Source organism: Acinonyx jubatus, chromosome E1, assembly GCF_027475565.1.
Source record: "Acinonyx jubatus isolate Ajub_Pintada_27869175 chromosome E1, VMU_Ajub_asm_v1.0, whole genome shotgun sequence".
Classification (NCBI taxonomy): Eukaryota; Metazoa; Chordata; class Mammalia; order Carnivora; family Felidae; genus Acinonyx; species Acinonyx jubatus.
This window is the reverse complement of record NC_069397.1, coordinates 378035-404786: the sequence shown is the minus strand read 5'-3', so window position 1 is coordinate 404786 and position 26752 is coordinate 378035. Positions and strand designations below refer to the sequence as shown.

The following is a 26752-nucleotide window of genomic DNA, read 5'->3' as shown; positions in this document are numbered from 1 at the left end:
AGGAGACGCCTTTCTGCACCGCAGTTTGAGTATGTCAGGGTCTGCTAATCTCAGCTGTCCTTACTCATAGATTCCTACTATCTGCACTTAGTCGGTTCGTAGTAGGAGATGTGTGCAACATTTTGTTTCAAGAATCTTTCTGTGCATGCTTTCTGTGGGGGTACTTAACATTCAGTCTGTTTGGGGGGTTTACTTAAAATGGGGCACACCGATAAGTCCGGCTTTGACAATGACTAATTCACACACCACGTGCGGACTGTGAGACCACTGCTGGGTGGTCGCCAACAACCGGCCGTCCACCGTTCCATGCGACCCCTGCGCTCCCAGACCACCTGCTGCAACCTCGAGGCGCAGCCCGGACGCTCCGCGACCTCTCCGACATGGCGCCCGCGGGGCGTCTGCAGGCGGCGGCCCAGGAGCCAGACGCGACAGACCTTCCCAAGATGGCGGCGGCGGCAGCGGCGGCGCGTAGGGGGCGGGGTTCCGCCGCCGGGGGCGGGGCAGGCCAGCCAAGGGGTCGGGCTTGCGGGCGGGCCCCACCGAGGTGGGCAGCCCCAGCGCGCCTGCGCGGAGCGGCCCTGCGCGCAGTGAGGCAGTGGCGGGGGAAGGCACCGGCGGGGCCGACAGGAGGCTTGAAGGAGGGAAGCGGGCGAGCGGAGTCCCAGCGCGCGCCGCGGCCGCCCGGGCGCCCTCCCCTTCCGGGCGTGAGGCGCTGTGTGCAGCCGAGCGGACCCGCCGCCCCAGCCCGGCCCTGCCCCGGCTCCAGCGCTCCCGTCGCGGGGGCCCGCGTTCCTCAGCACACCCGGCTCCAGGCGCCCCCAAGAGCCTGCCCCCGGCCCTCCGAAAGCCCCGGCGCCGGCCCGGGCCCTCGGCGGGAGGATGACGGAGCTGCAGTCGGCGCTGCTACTGCGAAGACAGCTGGCAGGTGAGAGCGGGCTGGCGGCCGTGCGGCGGGCCGGGCCGGGCCCGGGCCGAGGGGAGCCGCCGCCGCCGCCAAGTCCTCCCTCCTCCCGGGCGGGCGGCCGCTGGCGAGCCCGGGGCGCCTGTCCGGCCGGGCCCGGCACTTGGCCGGCGTCGGGAGGGTGCCGGGGGCGGGGACGCGCCCCGCCGCGGGGACCAGGACCGGGCTCGGCGCCCGCCCCCTCCCCCACCGCCCGGTGGGACGTTGCGGGGGAGGGGCTGCGGGTCTCCGGAGGGGCGGGCCCGGGCTCAGGTGCGGCGGGGGCCTCGGGACCCCGGGGTCGGGCGGGGCGTGCGGGCTCGCGGGGGGCCGCGGCTGCGGGTCGGGCGGGGCCCGGGAGGGCGAGGGGAGGCGGCCCCCCGGCCGCGGAGGGGAGGCGCGCAAAACTTCTGGCCGGCCGCGCGGCGCCGCGGAGTTGGGGCGGACAACAAAAGCGCCGGCCTCGGCTGTCGCGCCGCGCGGGTGCCGGAGAGGCCGGCGGGTGCGGGACGCCGCCCGGTTGCCTGCGCCTGGCACGGGCCCCGCCGCCCGCCCGCGGAGGGTGGGAGCGGGCTGGGGAGCCGCTCGCGGCCGGCCCCGGGCTTTGTGCTCCGAGCGCCGCGGCCCCGGCGCCGGCCTGCGGAGCCCCGGGCTGCGGCCCGCGAGCCTGGCCTGGGGCGGCGGCCGGGCGGCCTCCCCGGAGGTGCCTGCGTCCCCCTCCCCCATTGTCCCGGCCTCCGGCCGTTTGCGGCTTCCAGGTTGACTTTTTAGGGGGTTGGCTCCGACTCCGCTAGGACTGGGCGAGCGGGGCATGCGCACTGGAGGCGGACGTGCGCGGAGTGCGCGCGGGGGGGAGGGGGCGGGCTGGTGGCTTCACAATGCCGCCCCACGTGCTGCCAGATTTAAAGAGAAATGGGCCGGCGGCGAGTCCCGCGGTGCTCCGTCTGCTCCGGCGGGTCCTCTCCGCCCCTCAGGCGGCGCGCAGCGCCCGGCCCGGTGCGCCAGCCAGAGGCGGGCGTGCACGACTCCGGGCTTGACACGGGCTTCCTGGGGGGGAGTGAGGTGTTGGCTAGATCACCTTTATGGCTTCTTAAGGAAAAGGTTGTCAGGGGCTGTAACAGATTGTATAATTAGGTTTATTATTAGACCATGAGCAAGCAGGTTTGGACAAGTATTAAAGTTCTGGATGCTCAGGAGGAGTGGCGTCAAGTGAATGGAGAAGTTTTAGCGACACTTAAGATTCGCCAGGAATAATGTATCGGGAAAGCTATGAAACAGTAACCGTATTGCATCTTGTATTTGCAAACACATCTTAGTGTTTGTGTATTATTTTTGTTTATTTTGGAAGAAGGAATTAAGTTTTTTGTTTTTTTTTTGGTCTCGCAAAGAATTCCCTGATCAATGTGTTTCTTACGTGCTGAGCTATTAAGCAGTATTGGAATACGAAGTCAGTATTAAAACAGTAGTCAACTCTTACATAATGGGAAAGATAGAGATTTTAGAAGGTGGAAGTTAACGCAGTTACTAAGAAAGTGAAGTATGACTAATAACAGCAGCGTTTCAAAACTATTTTCCTACTCAGCTCTAGATTTTGCTGGCCTCTCGGTTCAGTTTTGCACTTTTTGGCCAGTTTGTTGATAAACTGTTTTCCAAAGCTATTTATTAATGGTTGACTTTTTAAAAGATTTTATTTTTTTTAAAGTTTGTTTATCTTGGGAGAGAGAGCGCGTGTGCTAGTGAGGGAGGTACAGAGAGAGAGAGGGAAAGAATCCCAAGCAGGCTCCACACAGTCAGCGAAGAGCCTGATGTGGGGCTCTGAAGTCAGGAAACCGTGAGAATATGGCCTGAGCCGAAACCAAGAGTCAGTTGCTTAACCGACTAAGCCACCCAGGCGTCCCTTAAGGTTTTATTTTTAAGTAATCTCTACACCCATGGTGGGGCTCAAACCCACAACCCTGAGAACAAGAGTCACAAGCTGCACCCACCTAGCCAGCCAGGTGCCCCAGGGGTTGACTTTCCATAAGGCACCTCAAAACATGCTTTAAGGTTGGAGGAGAGTATGTATTAGTTGGTAATTTTTCAAGCTCAATTATAAAGTTATTTAACTGCTGATTAATTTTTCTTGCCTTCTTGATCAGAAATAATGGACTGTTCTTAATTTCTTAAATATTTGGAAGATTTTAATGAACAAGTACAAAATATTAGGCCAAAGCAGTGTATTATTAAGTGAGAGTTTAAATATCCCATTCATTGGAAAGCCTTGATAACTACTCACTAAAGTAAAGGCCCTGTTTGTATGTTAGTAGTACATTGTTTGAGTTTTGTGGTTCTTCAGATATCACTTGAAAACAGGAAAGAATGGTAAACTGTAATCTCTTGAAATCATTTAGAGTGAGCTTTGAAAGGCTTAATGATTAAAAATTTTGAAATGTACCGGGGCGCCTTGGTGGCTCAGTCGGTTGAGCATCTGACTTCAGCTCAGATCATGATCTCACAGCTTGTGGGTTCGAGCCCTGTGTCAGGCTCTGTGCTGACAGCTCAGAGCCTGGAGCCTGCTTCAGATTTTGTGTCTCCCTCTCTCTCTGCTCCTGCCCCCCCACCCCCACTCACGTTCTGTCTGTCTCTCTCAAAAATAAATAAACATTAAAAAAAATTAAAATTTTTTGAAATGTATTGAATTGAGTAGACGCAACCTGTAAGCCATTCTGGCTGCTAGAATTTCAGACACTTAATAACAGTAGTCAACAATGGTTACGCATATTGAGGTCAGCCCTTAAAGGGTTTTACTTCATTACTTGAGGGGAGAATTGTGTGTGTGGGGGTGTGTGTGTGTGTGTGAGTGTGATTTGTTTTGTTGGTAATTGTAATGAAGAACCTGGTTCCTTTGGTTGAAGAGTTTCTCAGACTTGGGACTACTGACGTTTTGGATGGATATTGTGGGGGCCTGTACTGGGTATTAGAGAATGCTTAGCAGCATTCTTGGCCTCTACCCACCAGATGCCGGTAGTAGTACAGCCCCTCCGTTGTGACAACCAAAAATGTCTCCATTGCCAGTGTCCCCTGAGGGCTTAAAATCAACCTAGGTTGAAAGATTACTGGTTTAAAGGTGTTTTAGTTAAGACCATTATACTATTGTAAAGCAAGTAAGAACACCTGACTGATGAAATCAGATAGGTTGTGTGTTGCTTCCTGGATATTATTAGACTCTGACTTACTCCTTTGGATTCAGCAGCAGCGCATAATGCTACACCCTAAGAAATCTGATACACCAGAGATACTTCACAATTATTTCAATTTTGGGGAAGGTATTATAAGTCCTGGTTAAAAATACAGAGCATAAAATGGTATAGTCTTTCCACTCCCCCCAGAGAACCTCGTGTCCTTTTCTTGGAAATAGCCTGGCTATCATTGATGATTTCCTGTGTGCCTTTTCAGAGATTCAGATTATTGTATATACATTTAATGTGTATATATTTTTATTGAGGACTAACATGTACTGGTCACTGTGCTACTTTACATATATTATCTCATTTAATCCTCCCAATAAGGAAATAGTGACTTAGGTTGAGTTACTTGCCGAAAGTCAAGTGGTAGTAAGTTGAGTGGTAACTGCTACATTCAGGTTGAGGGCCTTTTTATTTTGGAGACATTGTTTTTATTTATTTAATTTTAATTAATTAATTAGACTTTATTGTTTTAATTGCCTATATTGTGTCCCAGGAAGCAATAATTAACACAAAAGTGAAATAGCGTTTTATAAATTTAAGTATTAAGAGTTAATTTATCCAGTAACTACCAAAATGATTATGGAAATGTTCCTATCTTACTTAAATTTATCGTATAAAATACTACATACACATTAAGATCTAAGTGATATTCTTTTTTCTTTAATGTTTATTTTAGAGAGAGCGAGCGCGAGCATGCGCACATAGTGGGGGGGGGGGGCAGAGGATCCGGAGTGGGCTCAGCACTGACAGCAGAGAGCCCTATGTGGGGCTCAAACTCACGAACTGTGAGGTCACCACCTGAGCCAAAGTCGGACACTTCATGGCCTGAACCATCCAGGTGCCCCGATCTAAGTGATATTCTTAAGGTAATCATAAAAAGATATTTTAGCCATTGTCAGTTTCAGGCCAGCGTCATAGGCTGAAGGAAGTGCTAAGCTTTTTGGTGTTGGTGGTTAACTATGAGAAAAATTTTGGGCTATTTGCACTTTCTCTCTTCAGTCATACTAAATTTTATGGTATGACAAACATAAGGAATAAGAACATGATTTTGTTTTTAAGATCACTGGAGTTTATTTGTTTTTTTAACTTTGAGAACATAGGTTTTCAGTAGTTAGGGTTTTATAGACACCTGTCATTCCAGAACTAGGAAGAAGAATTGAGCTTCTTTTACTGTCGAAATTTTGATTGTTAATTTTAAAGTAATCTGGAAAATTCCCAAATCATCTTCTCCTTGGCTACCCATGTAAGTAGGTTGTTTTGATGAGTTAGTTATGTGTGTTTCTCAGACTCAAATGTGCAAGGGAATCATTTGGGAAATACAGATTCCTGGTCTCATGCCCAAAGATTCTATACATCTTGATGCTCAAGAAAATCCACTTTTAAATTTTATTTTAGTTTTTTTATTAAAATTTTTTTTTTAAGATTTTATTTTTAAGTAATCTCTGCACACAACATGGAGCTCTGATTCACAGCTCTGAGATCAAGAGTTGTAAGCTTGCCTTGCTGAGCCAGCCAGGTGCCCCAAGAAAATCTGATTTTTAGAGGAGTACTGTGGGTGGCTGTGAGGCCAGGGATTTGGAGCCATACTGTAGTGGGTGCTCTGAGCTGTTTCCCCGAGCCAGCTGCCCGCACTTCCTGGTTTTGTGATGTGCTGTGCTATTGGCAGCCCTGGTGTTTGTAAGATATTCAAAGAGTACACTTAAAAGGAGGAATAAGAAAGATTTAATATTTTTTGGCCTTTCTAGAATATATTGGCACACTGACATACAAATTCCATTGACAATTTTAAACAAGCAGATATAGAATAGTTGGTTATTGACAGGAATACTCTAATATTCTGGGTGATGAACATAATATTTAATATATATTTTTAATATTAAGTATTAATCTTTTTTTTAAACATTAAAAAGTTGTTTTTAAGTAATCTCTACTCCCAGCGTGGGGCTCAAACTGACAACCCTGAGATTAAGAGTTGCATGCTCCACCGACCCAGCCAGCCAGGCTTCTCTTAACCATTAATATTCTTAATAGTTGTTAACTGATGTGGAAGAAAATGTTTAAAAATATGGAAATGGAAGGAAAGTCTAACAGTAAATGTATAGTGCATCATACTACTAATTGTTTAACAGTTTGGGAATTTTTATATCCAGAAATAATTCCTCTATTATAGCAATAATGCAACTTTTGCATATTTTACTATGTTGTCAGAAAAAAGAGTGTACGTGAAGCAAATACAATATGTACTGAGGTTGAGGATGCAGCGTCGGGTAGGTTGCATTCCCTGTGGTGGAGGAATCCTGTATCTGATGTGTTGTATTACAGAATCTGAAGCAACCTCCTTTTGCTGTGTATATGTGTGTCACATCATTCTGTTGTGCACCTTAAAAGTACACAATGTCATATGGCAGTGGTATCTCAATGAAACTGGGGGAAAGTCTTAATATTTTAGTGAATAAGTGAATTTTCTTAACATTAGGGCATACATGATTTTTAACTAGTAATTTCTATCATTCAGTGAATCTTTTTGATCATGCAGTGAAATTTAGTTTTTTATAAATAATGGTAGTTTAATTTTCTATAAACTACTTCAGAATGAAACATACTGTCTACATTAGTCTTTTGGTTTTTAAGTTTTTCAATTTATTTTTTATTTTAAAGTTTATTTTGAGAGACTGTGCTTGCATGTGGTGTGAGTGGGGGAGGGGCAGAGGGAGAGGGAGAATCCCAAGCAGCCTTCCTGCCTCCCGCACAGAGCCTACACCGTGTGATCATGACCTGAGCCAAGATCAAGAGTCCGTTGCTTAGGTCGCTTCCGTCGCTTAGCCGGCTGAGCCACCCACGCGCCCTTACCGTAGTCTCTTGTAACGGTTGACCTCACTTTCTAAAATACTGCTGACTATATTAAAATATTAAAGTAAATTCTACAATTGTAGATATTAGCGTTTAGTGTAGTCTGTATTTGCTATGATGTAGTCCCAAAGTATATAGTTTTATTATGTAGTTTCTATGTTAATACACATTCTATTTGGTGATACGTCTGTGTGTAGTCATGAAATTAAGACGTCTTGATGATTAATAGAGTGGTATAGTGTTGGAAACCTGGAAATTCATTGACTCCCACTATATTGTTGCTTTTTTTATTAAAATTTTTTTAATGTTTATTTAATTTTGAGAGAGAGAGAGAGTATGAGCAGGGCCGGGGCAGAGAGAGAGGGAGACACAGAATCTGAAGCAGGCTCCAGGCTCCAAGCTATCAGCACAGAGCCGGACACGGGGCTTGAACTCATGAACCACGAGATCATGACCTGAACTGAAGCCAGATGCTTAACCCACTGAGCCACCCAGGTGCGCCTGTTGTTGCTTTTTGATTTCCTTTTCTTGGGTGGAGTGTTTGTTTACGTTATCAAGATGAGTTTCAATCTTTAGATTATTTGGTTTTGGGTTCCTCAGTGCAAGGTTTTTTTGGGGGGTATATACTAATTTTGTGGTTAACTGTAGTGCGGATGTGTTCTTGCTTCAAGCAAGTAAATACTAAGCGTTCCTTTGTTTTAATGGACTCTGTTCCATTTAGGATGAAAAATTTTGTCTTTCTTAATTACTGGGAAATATTTTTGTTAGAATTTGAAACATGAAATGACCTCCAACGTTCTATTTAATGCCATCTTTGATTGGTTTATGGGAAGTGACTTCTCAGAGAGAAAAGCAGAGAATATGTGTATGGAAATGGTCTGGCAAGGTAAACTTAGCGTAGTTACATCTGGTTGATGGCATTTCAGGTACAGAGACGTACAAATAAGAAAAAGCAAATCTTTTGCAAATGATGGTAATGAACAGATGAGAATGATAAAATGCATTTTTAGAAAATAAGACGCATGCATGTTAAAATACAGCATTATAAACTTTCCCCCTAGTGCAAGATAGTATTAGCCTTACTCAAGCAAATTAGAAAGTTTTATCAGTGCTGTTCCACTGTCAGATTCTGGCACTCAAACTGCTGGGGGAAATTACCGTAATTGTTGTTACTGTAGAGGTGTATACCTCTCTTTATGATGTGAGGGTCTAGAAAATAAGTGAAAAGTTAGTTTATGTAAGAGAAAAGTTTCACCTTTTTTATTCCATCAGTGTCTAATAACTTAGAAAAACAGCTACTGTTCCTTCTTTACCTTTTGTCTACTTCTCCATTGGTTAGGGGTCTGTTAAAAGTGTAAACAACAGAGGAGCCATTTAAATTTTTACCTGGCAGCTGTTTTTGCTTTAATCTTGTAAAGTAAGCATTGCTTTTATTTTTATTTTATTTTATTTATTTATTTATTAAAAAAAATTTTTTTTCAACGTTTATTTATTTTTGGGACAGAGAGAGACAGAGCATGAACGGGGGAGGGGCAGAGAGAGAGGGAGACACAGAATCGGAAACAGGCTCCAGGCTCTGAGCCATCAGCCCAGAGCCTGACGCGGGGCTCGAACTCCCGGACCGCGAGATCGTGACCTGGCTGAAGTCGGAGGCTTAACCGACTGCGCCACCCAGGCGCCCCCCTTTTTTTTTTTTAATTTTTTTTTTCAAGTAAGCATTGTTTTTAAAGAACAACTTAGCACATTTAGGATTTTTTCCTAAATGTTCTTTATGATAGGAGACACTGTTTTGATTTGATTTTGAAAGTGCTTACGCTCTTTGTGCTTCATCATTCTCTTATTCTTATGTGTGGTGCGCATATTAGAGTTTCTAGTTCAAGACCGTGTGGTGCTAAGTGAAGTTTTATGGAAAGCATGATGCATGGAAAGATCTATTGGTAAACTGGGCGTCATCAGCATTGAAAAGTTATGTTTGCGAGAGACAACTGAAAAGGCAAGCTACAAACTGGAAGAATAAGAATATTTGCAATCTAAATACCTGCTGAAGGATTGATGTAGAATAAATGAAGAACTCTCAGAGTTCAATAGTACGAGAAAACGGTCCATTTAGAAAATGAGCAAAAGATATGAACAGACATTTCAGATGGCATAATAAGCAAATGAAAAAATATCCAGTGTTATTGACCGTGAGAGAAATGCAAATTTAGACCACACTAAATGATCACTACATATCTACTAGAGTAGCTAAAAATAAACAAACAAACAAACAAACAAACACCAAATGCTGTCCAGGGATGTGGGGGAACGTTCTCTCTCATGTGATGTTGGTGGAAAGGTGAAATGGTACAGCCAATATTGAAAACAGTTTGTAATTTCTTACAAAACTGAATAGGCACTTACCTCACAACCCATCAAGTGCACATTTGGGCATTTATTTTAGAGAAATGAATCTTATGTCTTTGTAAAAGTCTACATGTGAACGGTCAGGGTAGCTTTATTAGTAATAGCTGAAAACTGGAAGACAACCCAGGTATCCTTCTGTGGGTGAATAAACTGTGGTACATCTGTACCGTGGAGTAGACTTACCAGCGATACAAATAAAGACACTGTTGATACACAGAACAACTTGGATGATCTCAAGGGAGTTATGCTGAATGAGGGGGAAGAAAAAGCTAATCTCAAAGGGTTACATACTGTACGATTCAATTTATGTGAAATTCTTTTTATTGTGATAAAAAACATAAATTTGACCATCTTAGCTATTTAAAAAATTTTTTTAATGATTATTTATCTTTGAGAGGGAGACAGAGCACAAAGAGGGGAGAGATAGGGACACACAGAATCGGAAGCAGGCTCCAAGTTCTGAGCTGTCAGCACAGAGCCCCACGAGGGGCTTGAACTTGTGAACTGGGAGATCATGACCTGAGCCAAAGTCGGACACTTAACCGACTGAGCCACCCGGGCGCCTCCCCCACTTAAAAATTTTTTTTTTAATGTTTAAAAGGGGAGGGGCAGAGAGAGAGGACCATCTTAACTATTTTTAAGTGTACAATTCAGTAATGTTACGTGCGTTCACATTGTTGTGGAACATCTCCAGAACTTGAAAAACTGAAGCTGTTTACCCATCAAACAACTGTCCCTCTCCCCTCTCCCCTCCGCCCTCAAAACCATCATTTTGCTTTCCGTCTGTATGGGTTTGATAACTTTACCTCCTGCAGATGGAGTCCTACAGTATTTGTCTTTTTCTGGCTGGCTTATTCACTCAGTGTAACGCCCTAACGTTCACCCACATTGGAGCGTGTGACAGGGTTCCTTCCTTTCTAAAGCTAGATGATGTTCCCTTGTTTGTGTCTGCCACGTTTTGTTTATCCCTTCATCCAAGATGCGCATCTGGGGCGCCGCCTCCTCTGGGCTGTTGTGGTTGTTGCTGCCGTGAACTTGGGTGTGCTGATGTCCCCTCAGAACCCTGCGTTCACTTTTTCTGGCTGGGAATTCAGAAGTGGGATGGCTGGGTCGTGTGGTAGTTCTGGTTTTTGGTTTTTTTTTTAAGTAGAGTATTTTTAGAGCAGCTTTTGGTTCACAGCAGAATTGAGCCCACAGTACAGGGATTTCTCATACACCCCCAGCACTCCTGCCACAGGGTTTCCCCCATCATGAACACCCCATGAGTGGCGACTGTGTTGCAGTTGGTGAGCCTACCCTGAGCAGTTGTGCCTTGTTTTGAGGAACTTCATATTTTGCACAGTGCTGGCACTAGTTCACCCTCCTGCCAGGAGTGCGGAAGCCTTGCGAATTCTTCCCACATCGTCGCCAGCACTTGTGATGACCCGTTGTTGTTGCTGCTGTTGTTTGACTGTAGACGTCCTGATGGGTGTTAGGTGACAGCTCATGGTTTTCATATGCATTTGTCTGATGATTTGTGATGTTGAGCAACTTTTCATGTGCTCACCGCCCCTTGGAACAGTTGTCTTTGGAGAAATGTCTGTTCAAGTCCTTTACCCATTTTTGAATCAGATTATTTGATTTTTTTGTTGTTAAGTTATAGGAGTTCTTTCATTAAAAGTTTTTTTAATGTTTACTTTTGGGAGGGGGCGGGTAGGGAGGGAGACAGAGAATCTCAAGCAGGCTCCACGCTGTCAGTGCAGGGCCTGACCCAGTAGGGGTGGGGGGGCTCCATCTCAGGAACTGTGAGATCAAGACCTGAGAGGAAATCAGGAGTGGGGTGCTCAGCCACTTGAGCCACCCAGGCGCCCTGAGGGTTCTTTTGAATGTGTGTGTGTTTTTTAAGTGGGCTCCACGCCCAACTTGAGGCTCAAACTCACCCCAAGATCAAGAGTCGCATGCACCACCGACTGAGCTAGCCAGGTGCCCCTGTCTGAGTTCTTTGTGTACTGTGGATATTAGCCCTTTATCAGGTGACACATACGATTTGGGAGCATTCTCTCCCTTCCTCAGGCTGCCTTCTCTCTCTGCTGTGTGCTCTGACGCACAGTGGGTTTTGAGTTTGATGCTCTGTGTGTCTGCGTTTGCTTTTGTTTCCTCTGCTTTCGTGTGGTGTCGTCAGCCTCCTGTGTGCTCTCCTAGTAGTTTTATAGTTTAGGTCTTAGGTGTAGATCTGTTAGCCATCTTGAGTTAATTTTTGGTGCACGGTGCAACGGAAGGGTTCAACTCCAATCCCGTGCACACGGACGTCCGGCTTTCCCGTCACCATTTGTCGGAGAGGCTGCCCGTTCCCACGTGAATGGTCTTGCTACCTGCGTAGGATTCTTGAAATGACACAGTTCTGGAGATGGAAAACAGACTTGTGGTTGTCAAGGGTTAGCGGCCGCCGTGGTGTGTGGCACGAGGGTCTCGGTGGCTGTGGCACAGTTTTGTGTCTCGTGGTGGTTACACAAACCTGCAGATGTGATAACATTGCACAGAGCTGTCTGCACCGCGAGTGATGAAATAAATCTAAATAAAGCGTGTGGACTGTGTTGCTGTCGATTGCTTCGGTTCGATGTCCCGTAGTGATGAGGCTACTGACATCCTGGGCAAAGCGTATCCAAGGCCTTTCTGTGCTGTTTTTCCGTTGAAAGTATAGATCTGTATTTCAAAATAAATAGTTTTTAGAATGTCACCTGTAGCCAAAGCATTTTTATCAATCTTTTTTCATGTAGAGAACACCCGTTTTATCATTACAAACAACAACATAATTGCCACATTAACACTTCCAAGGAACAGGAAATTGAAAGAGACTGGTGTAGTTTGAGATAGACATTCCATCTTACTTTTGAATAATCCTTTTGTAGACTTGTGCTGCCATTTGGAAAGTGAATGAAAGGATCAGCATAAAAGTTGATTTATGGAGCTCTTGTGTGCCACTGCATGAGAAACGCAGAGACAATCTAGTACTCCTACCTTGAGGTGCTGTGTTTAGTACAGATTGATGGACATGTAAACAAAAGTTCAGTGCATATGATGAGTGCACATAGATGTGTGGAAGGAATGGAAGGTAGCCCTGAGAAAGGAGGGAGTAATTATGGGGGAGGGGAGCACGTGAGGTCAGGGAAGGCTTCCTAGGAAAAGGACTATATTTGAGTACATTAGAATCTCTTAAGAGCATTAGGTTATATACTTTTGAGAGATCTTTGCATTTGGGGCACCTGGGTGGCTCAGTCAGTGAAGAGTCTGACCTCGGCTCAGGTCACAATCTCATGGTTGGTGAGTTTGAGCCCTGTGCTGGGCTCTGTGCGCTGACCCTGTGGAGCCTGCTTGAGATTCTCTCCTCCCTCTCTCTGCCTGTACCCCATTTGCGCATGTGCGCACTCTCTCAAAATAAACTTGAAGAAAATCTTTGCATTTGTCATGTAAAGACAATAGTAATTAGAATTAGTTGATACGATGGGCAGAAAGGTAAAACAAATAGATGTTTCTGAGACAGCCAACCCTGTTGAAGATCTCCAAGCAGATAGTCTGAACACAACTTTTAAGGGATGGCGGCAATTTGTAATTTAAGAAGGACCTAAAATGTATGTATGTAAGATATATAAACTGATGCAAAAGAACGAGGAGGGCAGGAAGGAAAAAAATCAGTGAGTGCTTGTAATGTACTCTTCCTGATCCTAGGACTTTCCATGTGTGGTCACACTCAGTTCTCACAGCAAATCTTTGAAGTAGATGTTACCACCTTTTTGAGATAAGGAAATTGAGGTTTACATTCGATCTGGTAATTTCCCCCAGGCTAACCCTGATGGAACTGGGTGGCAGACATAGGGCTGTCTGCTGATGAAACCGGAGCCCTTTACCTATCAGCGGTTTCTTAGGACTTTTGACAATTTAATAAGAGTTAAAGACCTTTTCCTGAGAAAATTGTACATACACAAGTTTGGGTATAATTTCAGAGAGTTTTCTGTTCTCTTGAGTGAAGCTCATTTGTGTATATGTAATGCTGTCTCTTACATCCTTCATCCAACAAATTTGATACTGGTTTTGTTTTCGTGTGCTGTAGGGATGCCAAGTGAATACGGTATTGTTCTTTTGTTTCCAGTCACTTGTATTCTGTAGAAATCCCCTAAGAGGCATGCTTTAAAGTTATCAGAGAAAGTCTAGGAATGGTTACTTCTTACCTGTCTGGTTCATGGGTGGTTTTGAGGAGTTGGTGGCATTTGTGCTTGACTTTAAGAGCATATGTAAACTTTGATCACATATCTAGGAACATATTTAACACTGAGGGAAAAGAACAAGCAAGACAGAAGGTTTGTACTGAAAACAGTTCAATGTGGTTGGAGTATGTGATAAACTGAACTAGTGGGAAAACAATATTTGGAATGGTGGGTATTTGTGGAAAATCTTGAAAGTGTTGCAAGTGTAAAATTCTATTTGAGGAGGGGGGAAGTGGTATGATCAAAGTGCGTTGGACCTGTGCTTCTTAAGTTATCTGTGATGAAAGAGCAGCTTTTTTTTTTTAAAGATTGTATTTTTTTTTAATGTATATTTTTTTAACGTTTATTTATTTTTGAGAGAGAGAGACAGAGCATGAACAGGGGAGGGGCAGAGAGAGAGGGAGACACAGAATCGGAAACGGGCTCCAGGCTCTGAGCTGTCAGCACAGAGCCCGACATGGGGCTCGAACTCACGAACCGTGAGATCGTGACCTGAGCCGACGTCAGACGCTTAACCGACTGAGCCACCCAAGCGCCCCTTAAGATTGTATTTTTAAGTAACCTGTACACCCAGCGTGAGCCTCAAACTTAGAACCCCGAAACTGAGAGTCTCGTGTTCCACCAACTGAGCCAGCCAGACACCCTGAAAGACCCACTTAAAAAAGTTCTAATTAATTATGTAATGATACTTAGAAAAACAATAAAAAATGAATTAGAGAGAAATTAAAGAGACGTAAATTTGAGCCTACTTTATACTACTAGGTTCATATGCAGTGACTGCATGAGTTTCTAAATGCTTGCTTGGCATCACGTGTCACGGACCAGTAACGGTTTTCTGTATCAGCGCCAGTTAATGGAGCATATTTTGAGTCTCACTGCTCTGGACAGGGTGGAGAATGACATTTAGATGATGTTCTCTCCATGAGGACAGAGATTATTCAAGTATAATTCACATGCAGTGTTACACTTCGGTCGTAGGATACTGTGATTCAGCAATTCTATGCATTTCTCAGTTGCCCATTGTGCTCATCATGACAAGCGTGCCCTCAGTCCCCTTCACCTGTTTCCCCATCCTACCACCGAGGACAGAGGGTTTTGTTTGTTTTTGACTGTTGACATCACAGATGCCTTAGAAAGGTGATTGAAACATAGCATAGCAGGCAACCAATAAATTATTGAATGGGTTAGAACTACCTTACTGGGTCCCTGCCCCGCCCCCCCGCCCCAGGACTTCAGGACATGTGAACTAAATCTTTTAAGATAGGAAGCAAAACAATTGGAATACTTCCATTGAGTAAACAATTCTTTCTGTATGCCTGGCCCTGGGGTTACATGATACAATCCCTGGCTTCCCTATCTAGCGGGGAAGGCAGAGATTTATAGACAGATATTGGTTAATAGACATTGTTGCCCTTTTTACAGGTATAGCTTTGACCAAATGACTTTTGTTGGAATGCCTTCCGGGTCTCAGCAAGGTCCTAATTTTTTCTCTCAAAGCAGTTTCTTTAATGGACAGTTCTACCTACTGTGGCTGTGGTTTTCCCAACTCTATAAATTGCCACAAAAATGAAGGTGTCCTTTCCACCAGCACCCCTGGCTTTTGGCTTTTCTCTTTCCTTTTTTTTTTTTTTTAAGTCTTTAAAGTTTCTCTCTGGTCCTTTACCTTAGCCACCTTAGGCTCCCTACCCAGGTGGCTGACCACATTTTCCAGAAGAGGAAACTTACGTTTGGCTTATTCGCAATAGCAAAACCGGACAATTAGATTTCTTTAATCTCTGAGGCGGTCTTTAATAGTATTTAAATTAGATCGACATAGAGAATATACCAATGGGTTGATCTAGTTAGTCCTTTCCTACTTAAGTCCTAAGGTGTCTTTGGGGTCATATGTTCCTTTGATTTTCCTTTTTGAGGGTGAGTCAAATATATTTAGAATAAATCTTTGGTGACCCAAGTCAAGACATTCTAGAGGAAAATGGCATATGTATGGTTTAAAATAATTTTACTAATTACAGATGAACATTATTGTAGGTTTGAAAAAGATAAAGTATATGTAATGTAAATATCAGCCATCCCTTTGAAGCCTCTGTTAACATTTGATTCTTTTTCTTTTTGTTGTATTTTGCTTTTTTTAGGAAACTGAAATTCTGGAAGGAAGGTCCTTTAGTGTTAAGAGATTCAGTGAAAATCTTAGTCTTTGGAGTTGAGTTCGTTAAGCTTCCGGTTATATACTCATTCTCTTTCGGGAACGTAGCCCAGGATCCAGAAGCTGTTTTTCCAGATCTGTTTAGCAAGTAAATGGCAGGAATAGGTTTCCACCCAGGTCACCTTATTCCTAAGACTGTGCTAGTTATAGAATGGCTTGCTGCTTGTTAGACTGTGGGAACTTGGCGACTTCTGGAAGGGGAGCTACTGTTGCTCATGGCCTCACCTGATGTTTTGGGTTTGTCTATTTCTCATCTGTGCTGGAGCATTCTGAAACTAAAGTATCTATTTGAGGGCTTATGTAGAGAGGGATGTTATTCTGAGACCTTCCTTAATACTCTTTTGCCCGAGGTAAGTAGAGGATGATATGTGTATTTTTATTTAACAGTGCATAGGACAGTTTATATTGTCATCATTAGAAGTCTGGGACTTCATAACATCTTTTTACAAACTGCTGTGAACATTTACGGTGTGGTCGTTCCCCTGAGAAATCTTGTATTTTTCAGTGTCCTCCCTGGTTGTTTCTATCTCTCCCTTAGGACTATACCCTTGCTGCTGCTTCTACCCTTAGCATTTGCTTGGTGGAACAGAACCAAACTGTCATCCCGTTGGTTTATATTTAACTCTTGCAGGTGCACTGGTGGCCTGGGTGAGAGCTCTGTACTTCCTGCTGCTCTCTTTGAGGTGCAAGGCATATGGTGTGTGGCTGTTGGGGAAGCAATACCATTGTGATAAGCTTTTTTTTTTTTTAACTTTTAATTTTAGAACAGTTGTAGATTTATTAGAAAAAGCGCAGAGATAGCATAGAGAGTTCCTATATATTCTGTACCCAGTTTCCTCTGTTTGCTAACATCTCACGTCAGTATGGCACATGTGTTACAATTAATGAGCCAGTACTCTTAACAGTATTATTGTTACTTAAAAAAATTTTTTTTTAAGGTTTATTTATTTTTGAGAGAGAGCGCGTGACCAGGGGAGGGGCAGAGAGAGGGAGACACAGAATCTGAAGCGGGCTCCAGGCTCCCAGCTGTGAGCACAGAGCCCGACGCGGGGCTGGAACCCACGAACCGTGAGATGGTGACCTGAGCGGAAGTCGGACGCTCAGCCGACTGAGCCACCAGGCGCCCCATTTTTACATGCGTGTTAACTAAAGTTCATACTTGAGGTTTTCGTAGTTTTTACCTGCTTTCCACTTCTGTGTCCCAGGAGCCCATCTGGGACACCACATTGTGTCTGTTGTCCTGTCTTCCTAGTCTGCTTTGTTGGGTGAGTTTTCTGTTGGCAGAGTTTTATTGTTTTTCATGGCTTTTCTAGTTTTCAGGAATACTGGTTAGGTAAACTGTGGACTGCCTCTCAGATTGGGTTTGTCTAATGTTTTTCTCAGGATAAGACTGGGGGTATGGGTTTTCAGAAAGAATACTGCAGAGGTGAAGTTCCCTCCGCATCACGTTGACCAGTGGCCCATAATTACCACACGACGGCATTGGTCGTGTGAACTTTGGCCACATGGTTGAGGCAGTGTTGGCCAGGTTTCTCCACTGTAAAGTGAGTTTTCCCCCTTTTCTGTCCTTTTCTTTGTAAGCTAGGTCCAGCCCCCACTCGTGTGGGAAGGAGGGACTAGGCCCCACCTCCCCGAGGGGAGAGTCTTGTCTTAACATTATTTGGAATTCCTCTGTAAGGAAGGCTTGTCACTTCTCCCGTATTTATTTGTTTATTCAGTGATTTATTGTGCATAGACTTTTTAAAAAATTTTAAGTAGGCTCCGTGCCCAACATGGCGCTTGAACTGAATACCCTGAGATCAAGAGTTACGTGCTCTAGTGACTGAGCCGGCTAGGAGCTCCACAGGCTTGTGTGCTGTATTTTTTACTTGGGGTTAAAATTTGTATTAGTAGGGTTCTCCAGAGAAACAGATCCCGGAAGGACGGAGATACACATATGTGGTATATATGTACGTGTATGTCGTACTTATGAATCATGGTGTGTCATTGTAGACGCTGACAAGCCCAGAATCGGGAGGGGAGCTGGCAGGCTGGAGCTCTACGGAAGGCTTCATGTTGCAGTTCAACTCTGAAGGCAGTGTGTCGGCAGAATTTCCTTTTGGGGGAGGTTGGTCTTTGAAAAATGAAGGCCTTCAACTGATTGGATGAGGCCCACTCACCTTATGGAGGGTAATCAGCTTTACTCGAAATTTACCGATTTAAATTATGATCTTGTCTGAAAAATACCTCCACAGAAACATCTGGAGTGCCGCTTGACCAGGTGCCTGCGTTCTGTGGCCTGTTCAGGTGGACACCTGCAGTTAACCGTTGCATACTTTGTTCCTTTCTTCCATCGTGCATTTTGTTCCTCAGCTTCTCCAGCTTTGGTCGTTGAGAGTTCTTTGAGCGTGGCCCCAGTGTTCCTTTGACAGGCGCTCATCCTTTCAAGTTTTGAGCTCTCCCTTATTTTCTGATGACTAGAGAATACCAGACCTGTCTTGTATTTTCTCTGTTCCGGCCCTAGGATAGGCTGTTTTTCCAAGAACGTGAAATGTGGTATCTAGAAACCAAGATCTGGGCATTGGAAGTGCTTGTTGCCACTGGAATGGCATTACTTTGTGGGACGCTTACACTCTCCCAGGCCTGCATGTGTCCGTAACGTCGTGTAATCCATCTGTCTGTACAGTAAGCGACACCTAGGTTCCTCCCGGGGTTTCAGACTCTGATGAAGGTACTGGTGTTGATTCTCGCCTTCCCTTCTTGTTTTTCTGTAACTTACCTCTCTGACAGTGAGAAATGGCTCCCACCGGGTGTTTAAAAGTGGTTTTAGAATTGCTGAGCCAGACCCTTGTTGGAAACAGATTTACAGCCAGAGTACAGCAGTTAGAGTTCCTTCTGTGCCTGCCTTCTCGGTTCTAGGCAGAACGTGGGATTTCCAGCGTTAACTTCGGCAGCTCCTTTTCCCTGAAACCCATCAGTAAGGTTTTGTCATACATTTGTTTTTTTCTTTTTTTTTTCTTTCTTTCTTTTTTTTTTTTTTTTTAATAAATAAGCCTTTTTAATTGATTTTTTAATGTTTATTTTTGAGAGAGAGACAGAGTGCAAGCTGGGGAGGGGCAGAGAGAGAGAAGGAGACACAGAAGCCGAAACAGGCTCCAGGCTCTGAGCTGTCAGCACAGAGCCCGACGCGGGGCTCGAACTCACAGACCGCGAGATCATGACCTGAGCCAAAGTTGGACGCTTAACCGACTGAGCCACCCAGGCGCCCCTTGTCATACATTTGTGATACAGTCAGTCATTTGTCATAGTCTTCGTTCCAGCCTCGTTGATTTTTGAAATTTATTTGCATATATTGCAGTTCATTCTGTGGGCTTTGGCAAGTGCGTAAGGTTGTGTGTCCACCACTGCCGGACCCTATAGAATAGTTGCATCGCCTACAGTTCCCCTGCGTGTCCCCCGTTGCAGCCAGTCCCTCCCTGCCCCACCAGTCCTGGCAGCCACCTGTCTGGTTTCTGTCTCTATAGTTTTGCCTTTTCCAGAATAACATATGTAGCTCTTAGGTTCTGGCTCCTTTCACTGAGCAATATGCATTTAAAATCTATCCATGTTGCTGCATGGATCAGTAGTCCGTTCCTTTTTATCACTCAGTAGTATTCCCTTGTGTACCTTCTGCTGTATACATTCCATCGTACCACAGTTAGGGTATCTTTTCCCAGTTGAAGGATATCTTGGGATCTTGGTGTTTCCAGTTTTTAATGATTATGAATAAAGCTGTTGAAAACATTCGTGGACAGGTTTTTGTGTGAACGTGTTTTCAGTTCACTTGGATAAATACCTAGGCGTGTGAATGTGGATTGCATGGTAAGACTGTGTTTAACTTGATAAGAAACTGCCAAATTACCTTCTTTTTAAATTTTTTTTTAATGTTTATTATTTTTGAGAGAGAGACAGCTCAAGAGTTGAGGGGCAGAGAGAGAGGGAGACAGAGAATCAAGCAGGCTCCAGGCTCTGGGCCGTCAGCACAGAGCCCGACGCGGGACTCGAACCCTTGAACTGCGGACCGTGAAATGATGAGCCGAAGTCTGACGCTCAGCCGACTGAGCCACCCAAGTGCCCTCCACGTTGTCTTCTCAGGTGGCTGTACTGCACATTTTATTTTAAACACATTATCATCTCAGTGCATTATTCTTAATCTTGATTTTTCACTTAAAACAGTGTAGCCATCTTTATGTATTTGCACACACAGACTTAACGTTGTTCTTTGAAACCTACACAGTATTCTACTGTATGGCTAAAACATAATTCTCTTTTTTTTTCAAAGATTTATTCATTTATTCAACATATTATTTTAACATTACATGTCCTACACTATTTATTTTTTCTTTGAATTTATTTATTTATTTATTTATTTATTTATTTAATCTTCATTTCCTTTTGAGAGAGACAGAGACAGAATGTGAGGGGCAGAGAGAGGGGGAGACACAGATCTGAAGCAGGCTCCAGGCTCTGAGCTGTCAGCACAGAGCCCGATGCAGGGATCGAACTCACGAGTTGTGAGATCATGACCTGAGCTGAGCCACCCAAGCGCCCCTATTTTTATTTTTATTTCTATTTAATTTTTTAAATTTACATCCAAATTAGCGTACAGTGCAACAATGATTTCAGGAGTAGATTCCTTAATGCCCCTCCCCCGCCTAGCCCATCCCCCCTCCCACAACCCCTCCAGTAACCCTCTGTTTGTTGTCCATATTTATGAGTCTCTTACGTTTTGTCCCTCTCCCTGTTTTTATATTGTTTTTGTTTCCCTTCCCTTATGTTCATCTGTTTTGTCTCTTACAGTCCTCATATGAGTGAAATCATATGATATTTGTCTTTCTCTGACCGATTTCACTTAGCATAATAACTTCCAGTTCCATCCACATAGTTGCAAATGGCAAGATTTCATTCTTTTTTGATTGCCGAGTAATACCTCATTGTATATATATATACCACATCTTCTTTATCCATTCATCCATCGATGAACATTTGGGCTCTTTCCATACTTTGGCTGTTGTTGGTAGTGCTGCTATAAACATGGGGGTGCATGTGTCCCTTCGAAACAGCACACCTGTATCCCGTGGATAAACACCTAGTAGTGCAATTGCTGGGTCATAGGGTAGTTCTGTTTTTAGTTTTTTGAGGAACCATACTGTTTTCTGGAGTGGCTGCACCAGCTTGCATTCCCACATAATTCTTTTTATTAAAATAATTCTTTAAATTATGAAAGTGGTGCATATTCATGGCAAAAAATGTAAGTTCTACTGAAGAGAATAGAATGAAAAGTTAAGTCTCTTACCCACACCCTCCTTTTCCCACTCTCCAGAGGGAATCAATCAAAGTTCATGTGCATGGTTACCACTATAATTTACATGCTACCTTTTAATTCGTGAGTTTATTCAACTTCTTATTGTGAAAGATAAAGATTTTAGTGTAATAACACTCCTTTCCTAATTCTTACCACATATTTGTAGCTTTTCTGATTGTCTTTATTTTTGTTGATGAAGTGATTTATCAACCTTACATAGGAGTCCCTGCTATATAAAAGGTAAATTAGCTCATTTCCCCTTCAGTGATTTCTCCCCCTCCTACAGATTTTGCTAATTATATTATTTTTTATATTGTCAAGGTTTATAATATTTATATTCTCTTTATAACTGAAGTGGTCTTCAGGGCTTGTCTAGTCTCAAAAAAGGAAAACCAGAAAACAGCATTTATATGGTTGTTACTGTAATACCACATAATGATTTTGGACCTAAAGAGGAAGTATAATTCTCATCACTGAAACTTTGTTGGCGGAGAATCTCTAAGCCCCCGAATCTTTCTTCCTTCTGCCCTCACCCACCCTCCATTTCTCTCCTAGCTCATGCTGTCCTTGTTATAGTATTTCTTAATTTTATGAAGAGTGGGTGGCAGTTGTGAGTCCTTGCATATTGAAGAATGCCTTTATTTTGTCCTAACATTTGATTGTTAGTTTTTTTGGGAATTGAATTCTGGCTTCAACATCTTTTCCTCGCAGAACTTGGATGTCATTGTCCCATTGGCTGTGGCGCCCAGAATTCCTCCAGGAGCAGATAGTAAGAGAAGAGTGACTCATGTCAGTCTAATTTTTGTTCCTGTGTAGACACTGTTTTGAAGTTCAGAGAGTTTTCTTTATACTTGGGAGTTAGAAAGTTTTACTTTCCATGTGTGTCTCTTAAGTACAACATTTTTTTCATTCATTGTTTTAGTCTCTACGTGGGCTCTTTTGGGTTACAGGCTTAGGTCTGTCTTTAGCTCAGAAGTTTCCTGGGGCGCCTGGGTGGCGCAGTCGGTTAAGCGTCCGACTTCAGCCAGGTCACGATCCCGCGGTCCGTGAGTTCGAGCCCCGTGTCAGGCTCTGGGCTGATGGCTCAGAGCCTGGAGCCTGTTTCCGATTCTGTGTCTCCCTCTCTCTCTGCCCCTCCCCCGTTCATGCTCTGTCTCTCTCTGTCCCAAAAATAAATAAATGTTGAAAAAAAATTTAAAAAAGAAAAAAAAAAAAGAAATTTCCTTTTTTCACTTTTTGTCGTCTGGATTCTCCAGCATTGTCTTTGGAGCTTCTACTACTCAGGTGTTTGAACTCCCTAATCTCTTTTCTTTGCCCCTTTATTTTCATATTGGCTATTTTCTATCTCTTGTTAATATATTTTGGAGATTTTCTCTCCTTTTTTGCCATATTAGTAACTTGGTTTTATAATTTGGTTTGGTCACTTAATGTTTTATTTGGCAATTATATTTCTAATTTGCAAAAACTTACTCTCTCCCTTTTTCCCCTAGAACCTTATTTACTTCTTTATTTTTAAGAGTGGGGGAGGGGCAGAGGGAGAGAGAGAATGTATTAAGAAGGCTCCACGCCCAGTGCTGAGCCTGGATGGTGGGCTTGATCTCATTGACACTGAGATCATGACCTGAGCCAAAATCAAGACTCGGACGCTTAACTGACTGGGCCACCCAGGCGCCCCAGACGTTTATTTTTTAAAACAGATTTATTGAGGTTTAATTTGCCTACCATAAAATCTCCTTGGTTTAGGTGTATAATTGTGTGCTTTTTGTACATTTAGAGTTGCATCTATCATCACAGTGTCATTTTAGAACATTTCCATCACCTCAGAAAGAACCCTTGTACCTGTGAGCAGTCACTTTGCCAGCCTCAGTCAACCACTGGTTTACTCTTTGTCCCCATGAACTTGCCTTTTCTGGACATCTCCTAGAAATGTGTCTGGCTTCTTTCACTTGGCATATTATTTTTTAGGTTGATCTATGCTGTAGTACATTACATCTGTTCTAGCATTTGTGGAAAACACTGTAATTTTGCTCTGAATTAGCGTAGAATTTTGTTGGAAATCTGTTGAGCAACCTGTCGTTCAGGTCTCTGTAGGGCGCTGCATTCTGTTACACTGGCCTGTGTGTCTGTCCTCCAGCCTGTGTCAGAGTCTCTGGACTGTTGTTAGGTAGTAAGTCTCGAAATTACATAGTATAAGTCCTTCAACTTTGTTTTCCCTTTTGAAGATTGTTTTTGCTTTTTGAGGTCTTTTCAAGTCAGTTTGAGGGTTTCCAAAAAAAGCCTGCTGTGATTTTGAGTGGAGTTACAGTGAATTTGTAGACTGATTTGAGGAGAATGAACGTTCTTAACAGTATTGAGTCTTCTGTTCTGTGAACATGGCATACGTCTCCATTTTTTTATGTCTTTTTACATTTTAGCAAAGTTTGTTGCTTCCTTTGTGTAGGTCTTACACCTGTTTTATTGAATGTATCCATCAGTATTTCATGTTTTTTAAACACATTTTATTTAAATCCACGTTTGTTAGCATATAATGTATAACAGTGGTTTCAAGAGTAGAATTTAGTGATTCATCACTTACAGGTAATACCCGGTGCTCATCCCAACTAGTGCTCTCCTCAGTACCCATAACCGATTTTAGCCCATCTTTCCACCCAACACCCCACCAGCAACTCTCAGTTTCTTCTCTGCATTTAAGAGTCTTTTATGGTTTGCCTCCCTCTCTGTTTTTATCTTATTTTCCCTTCCCTTCCCCTATGTTCATTTGTTTGGTTTCTTAAATTCCACACGAGTGAAATTAGGTATTTATCTTTCTCTGACTTACTGTGCTTAGCGTCTGTTTTTATCTTATTTTCCCTTCCCTTCCCCTATGTTCATTTGTTTGGTTTCTTAAATTCCACACGAGTGAAATTAGGTATTTATCTTTCTCTGACTTACTGTGCTTAGCGTAATACACTCTAGTTCCATCCACATTGTTGCAAATGGAAAGATTTCATTATTTAAAAAAAAATTTTTTTAAATGTTTATTTTTGAGAGACAGCATGAGTGGGGGAGGGGTAGAGAGAGAAGGAGACACAGAATCCGAAACAGACTCCAGGCTCTGAGCTGTCAGCATGGAGCTCAACACGGGGCTTGAACCCATGAACTGTGAGATCATGACCTGAGCTAAAGTCGGAAATTTAATCCACTGAGCCACCCAGGTGCCCCAAGATTTCATTCTTTTTGATCACTGAGTAATATTCCACTGTGTGTATGTATATATACACATATACATACATATGTGTATATATATATATATATATACACATACATGTATACACACACACCTTATACATACACACACATATATATACTATATATATACACACCACATCTTCCTTATCCATTTATCAGTCAATGGATATTTGGGCTCTTTCCATAGTTTGGCTATTCTTGATAGTGCTGCTATAAAGATTGGGGTGCATGTGCCCTTTTGAATCAGTACTTTTGTATCCTTGGGATAAATACCTAGTAGTGCAATTGCTGAGTCATAGGGTAGCTTTATTTTTAATTTTTTGAGGAACCTCCATACTGTTTCCAGAGTGGCTACACCAGTTTCCATTCTCACCAGCAGTGCAAAAGTGTTCCCCTTTCTACTTATCCTTGCCCACATCTGTTGTTGCCTGAGTTGTTAATGTTAGCCATTCTCACAGGTGTAAGGTGGTGTCTCATTGTGGTTTTCATTTGTATTTCCCTGATGATGAGTGATATTGGGCATCTTTTCATGTGTCTGTTAGCCATCTTGGTGTTGTCTTTTGAGAAGTGTCTGTTCATGTCTCTTGCCCATTTCTTCACCTGAAGAAGTATGTTTTTGGGGTGTTGAGTTTGATAAGTTCTTTATGGATTTTGGATACTAACTCTTTAACCTACATTGTCATTTGTAAATATCTTCTCGCATTCTGTTGGTTACCTTTTAGTTTTGCTGATTGTTTCCTTCACTGTGCAGAAGCTTTTTATCTTGATGAAGTCCTAGTAGTTGATTTTTGCTTTTGTATCCCTTGCCTCTGGAGACATGTTTAGTAAGAAGTTGCTGTGGCATGGGTCAAAGTGATCATTTTTGAAAATGTTGTCATAATTTAAATCATAAAAATTTTATTTTCCAATTATTCTTGCTTATGTATATGTATAGAAATAAAATATTTTTTTGTATTTTGTATTGTGCAGTCTGGCTAAACTGAGTTAACTTTTTTTTTTTTTTTTAAATTTTTTTTAACATTTATTTTCGAGACAGGGAGAGACAGAGCATGAACAGGGGAGGGTCAGAGAGAGGGAGACACAGAATGTGAAGCAGGCTCCAGGCTCTGAGCTGTCAGCACAGAGCCTGACGCGGGGCTAGAACTCACGGACCGCAAGATCATGACCTGAGCTGAAGTCGGCCGCCTAACCGACTGAGCCACCCAGGCGCCCCTGAGTTAACTTTTTGTACATTTTCTATAGTATTTTCTGCATACACAGCGGTCTGCAAATAAACACAATTTTTGATTTGTGCACCTTTATTTTATTTTTCTTGTTACATTGGCTGTGATCTGCAGTACAGTGTTGCATACAAGTGGTGTAGTGATTTCTTCTTGGTTTCACCTTTCTGAATCCGGATAGCGGTTGCTGTACTCTGTTCTTGAACTCTTAGCTCCAGGGGCTCTTGGTGGGTCAGTTCTGTGTTTCTCTGGTTGTCTTCCTGGAGGTTCTTTCTCTAACTTATTCCTTTAGTCCTTCTAGTAACTTTGTAAGCATCCAGTTCCTCATTAAATTCCTTCTCCTTAAAACACCTAATCTGTTTCTGCTCTGAACTTTGACTGATACACTTTAATTTACCATATGGATCATTCTTAGGGCTCTTGGGAGACTATTTCTTTATGGGTAGAGTAATAATTAACATTAGGGTAACAAAAATGTGTTCTGGCCAGTGTCCTTTTTAATGGTTCCCTCGTGATCTGATGATACCACTTTTGAGTGGACTACATAGAAGCATTTTCTCTCTCCAGAATGGGAAGACAGCCTTATGATGAAGATGATGTGGTTATATTATCTCAGAGTGGTTTAAATAAATTACAGTGGCCCTGCCATTTAATTAAGCTGCTTCTTTCAGCCCCTTGGTGCTCTTTTTACAAATAGTTTAGTTTGGAGAGTACAGCAGAAAGTAACACTGCTCAAAGTCAGACGTTCTGTGAATGCTTTATTATGTATTTGGAAATGTTAAAAGTGGCATTTGGATTTAACTGCCTTGACAGTGTTCTCAGCTGGTACCTGAGCCACACTGTATGGGGTAGAAGTTTGGTCATTTGTGTATCAGGAGATGGTAAAATTGCCGAGGCTGATTCACTTCATCAGGGGTAGCCTCGTTCTTCAGGGACGTATTTGGGTGCTGACCTGAAGTGCAGTTGACCCTTGAATAGTTCAGGGGTTGGGGGGCCCACCCCCTGCACAGTTGAAAATCTTCGTGTAACTTTTGACTCCCCCAAAACTTAACTAGTAACAGCCTGTCGTTTACTGGAAGCCTTACTGACAACATAAACAGTTAGCACATATTTTGTA

The 26752-nt window shown here is 43.2% G+C and overlaps 1 protein-coding gene and 1 long non-coding RNA gene across 4 annotated transcripts in view; both read left to right on the top strand.

Annotated features, from left to right (window-relative positions):
• Positions 1-535: 535 nt before the first annotated feature.
• Positions 536-26752, top strand: part of UBE2G1 (ubiquitin conjugating enzyme E2 G1) — a 108559-nt gene continuing 82342 nt past the window's right edge. The window contains exon 1 of one of the 3 annotated variants that reach the window (XM_027047481.2): positions 536-925. In XM_027047481.2, coding sequence (XP_026903282.1) covers positions 880-925 — 46 coding nt within the window. In that variant the 5' untranslated portion in view covers positions 536-879. The remainder of the gene's footprint in view (positions 926-26752) is intronic. The other 2 variants (XM_053212443.1, XM_027047482.2) reach the window with 2 other exon arrangements.
• Positions 21755-26318, top strand: LOC128313505 (uncharacterized). The gene is made up of 3 exons (XR_008294321.1): positions 21755-22162; positions 22404-23982; positions 24096-26318. It is a non-coding gene; the product is annotated as an uncharacterized LOC128313505 (long non-coding RNA).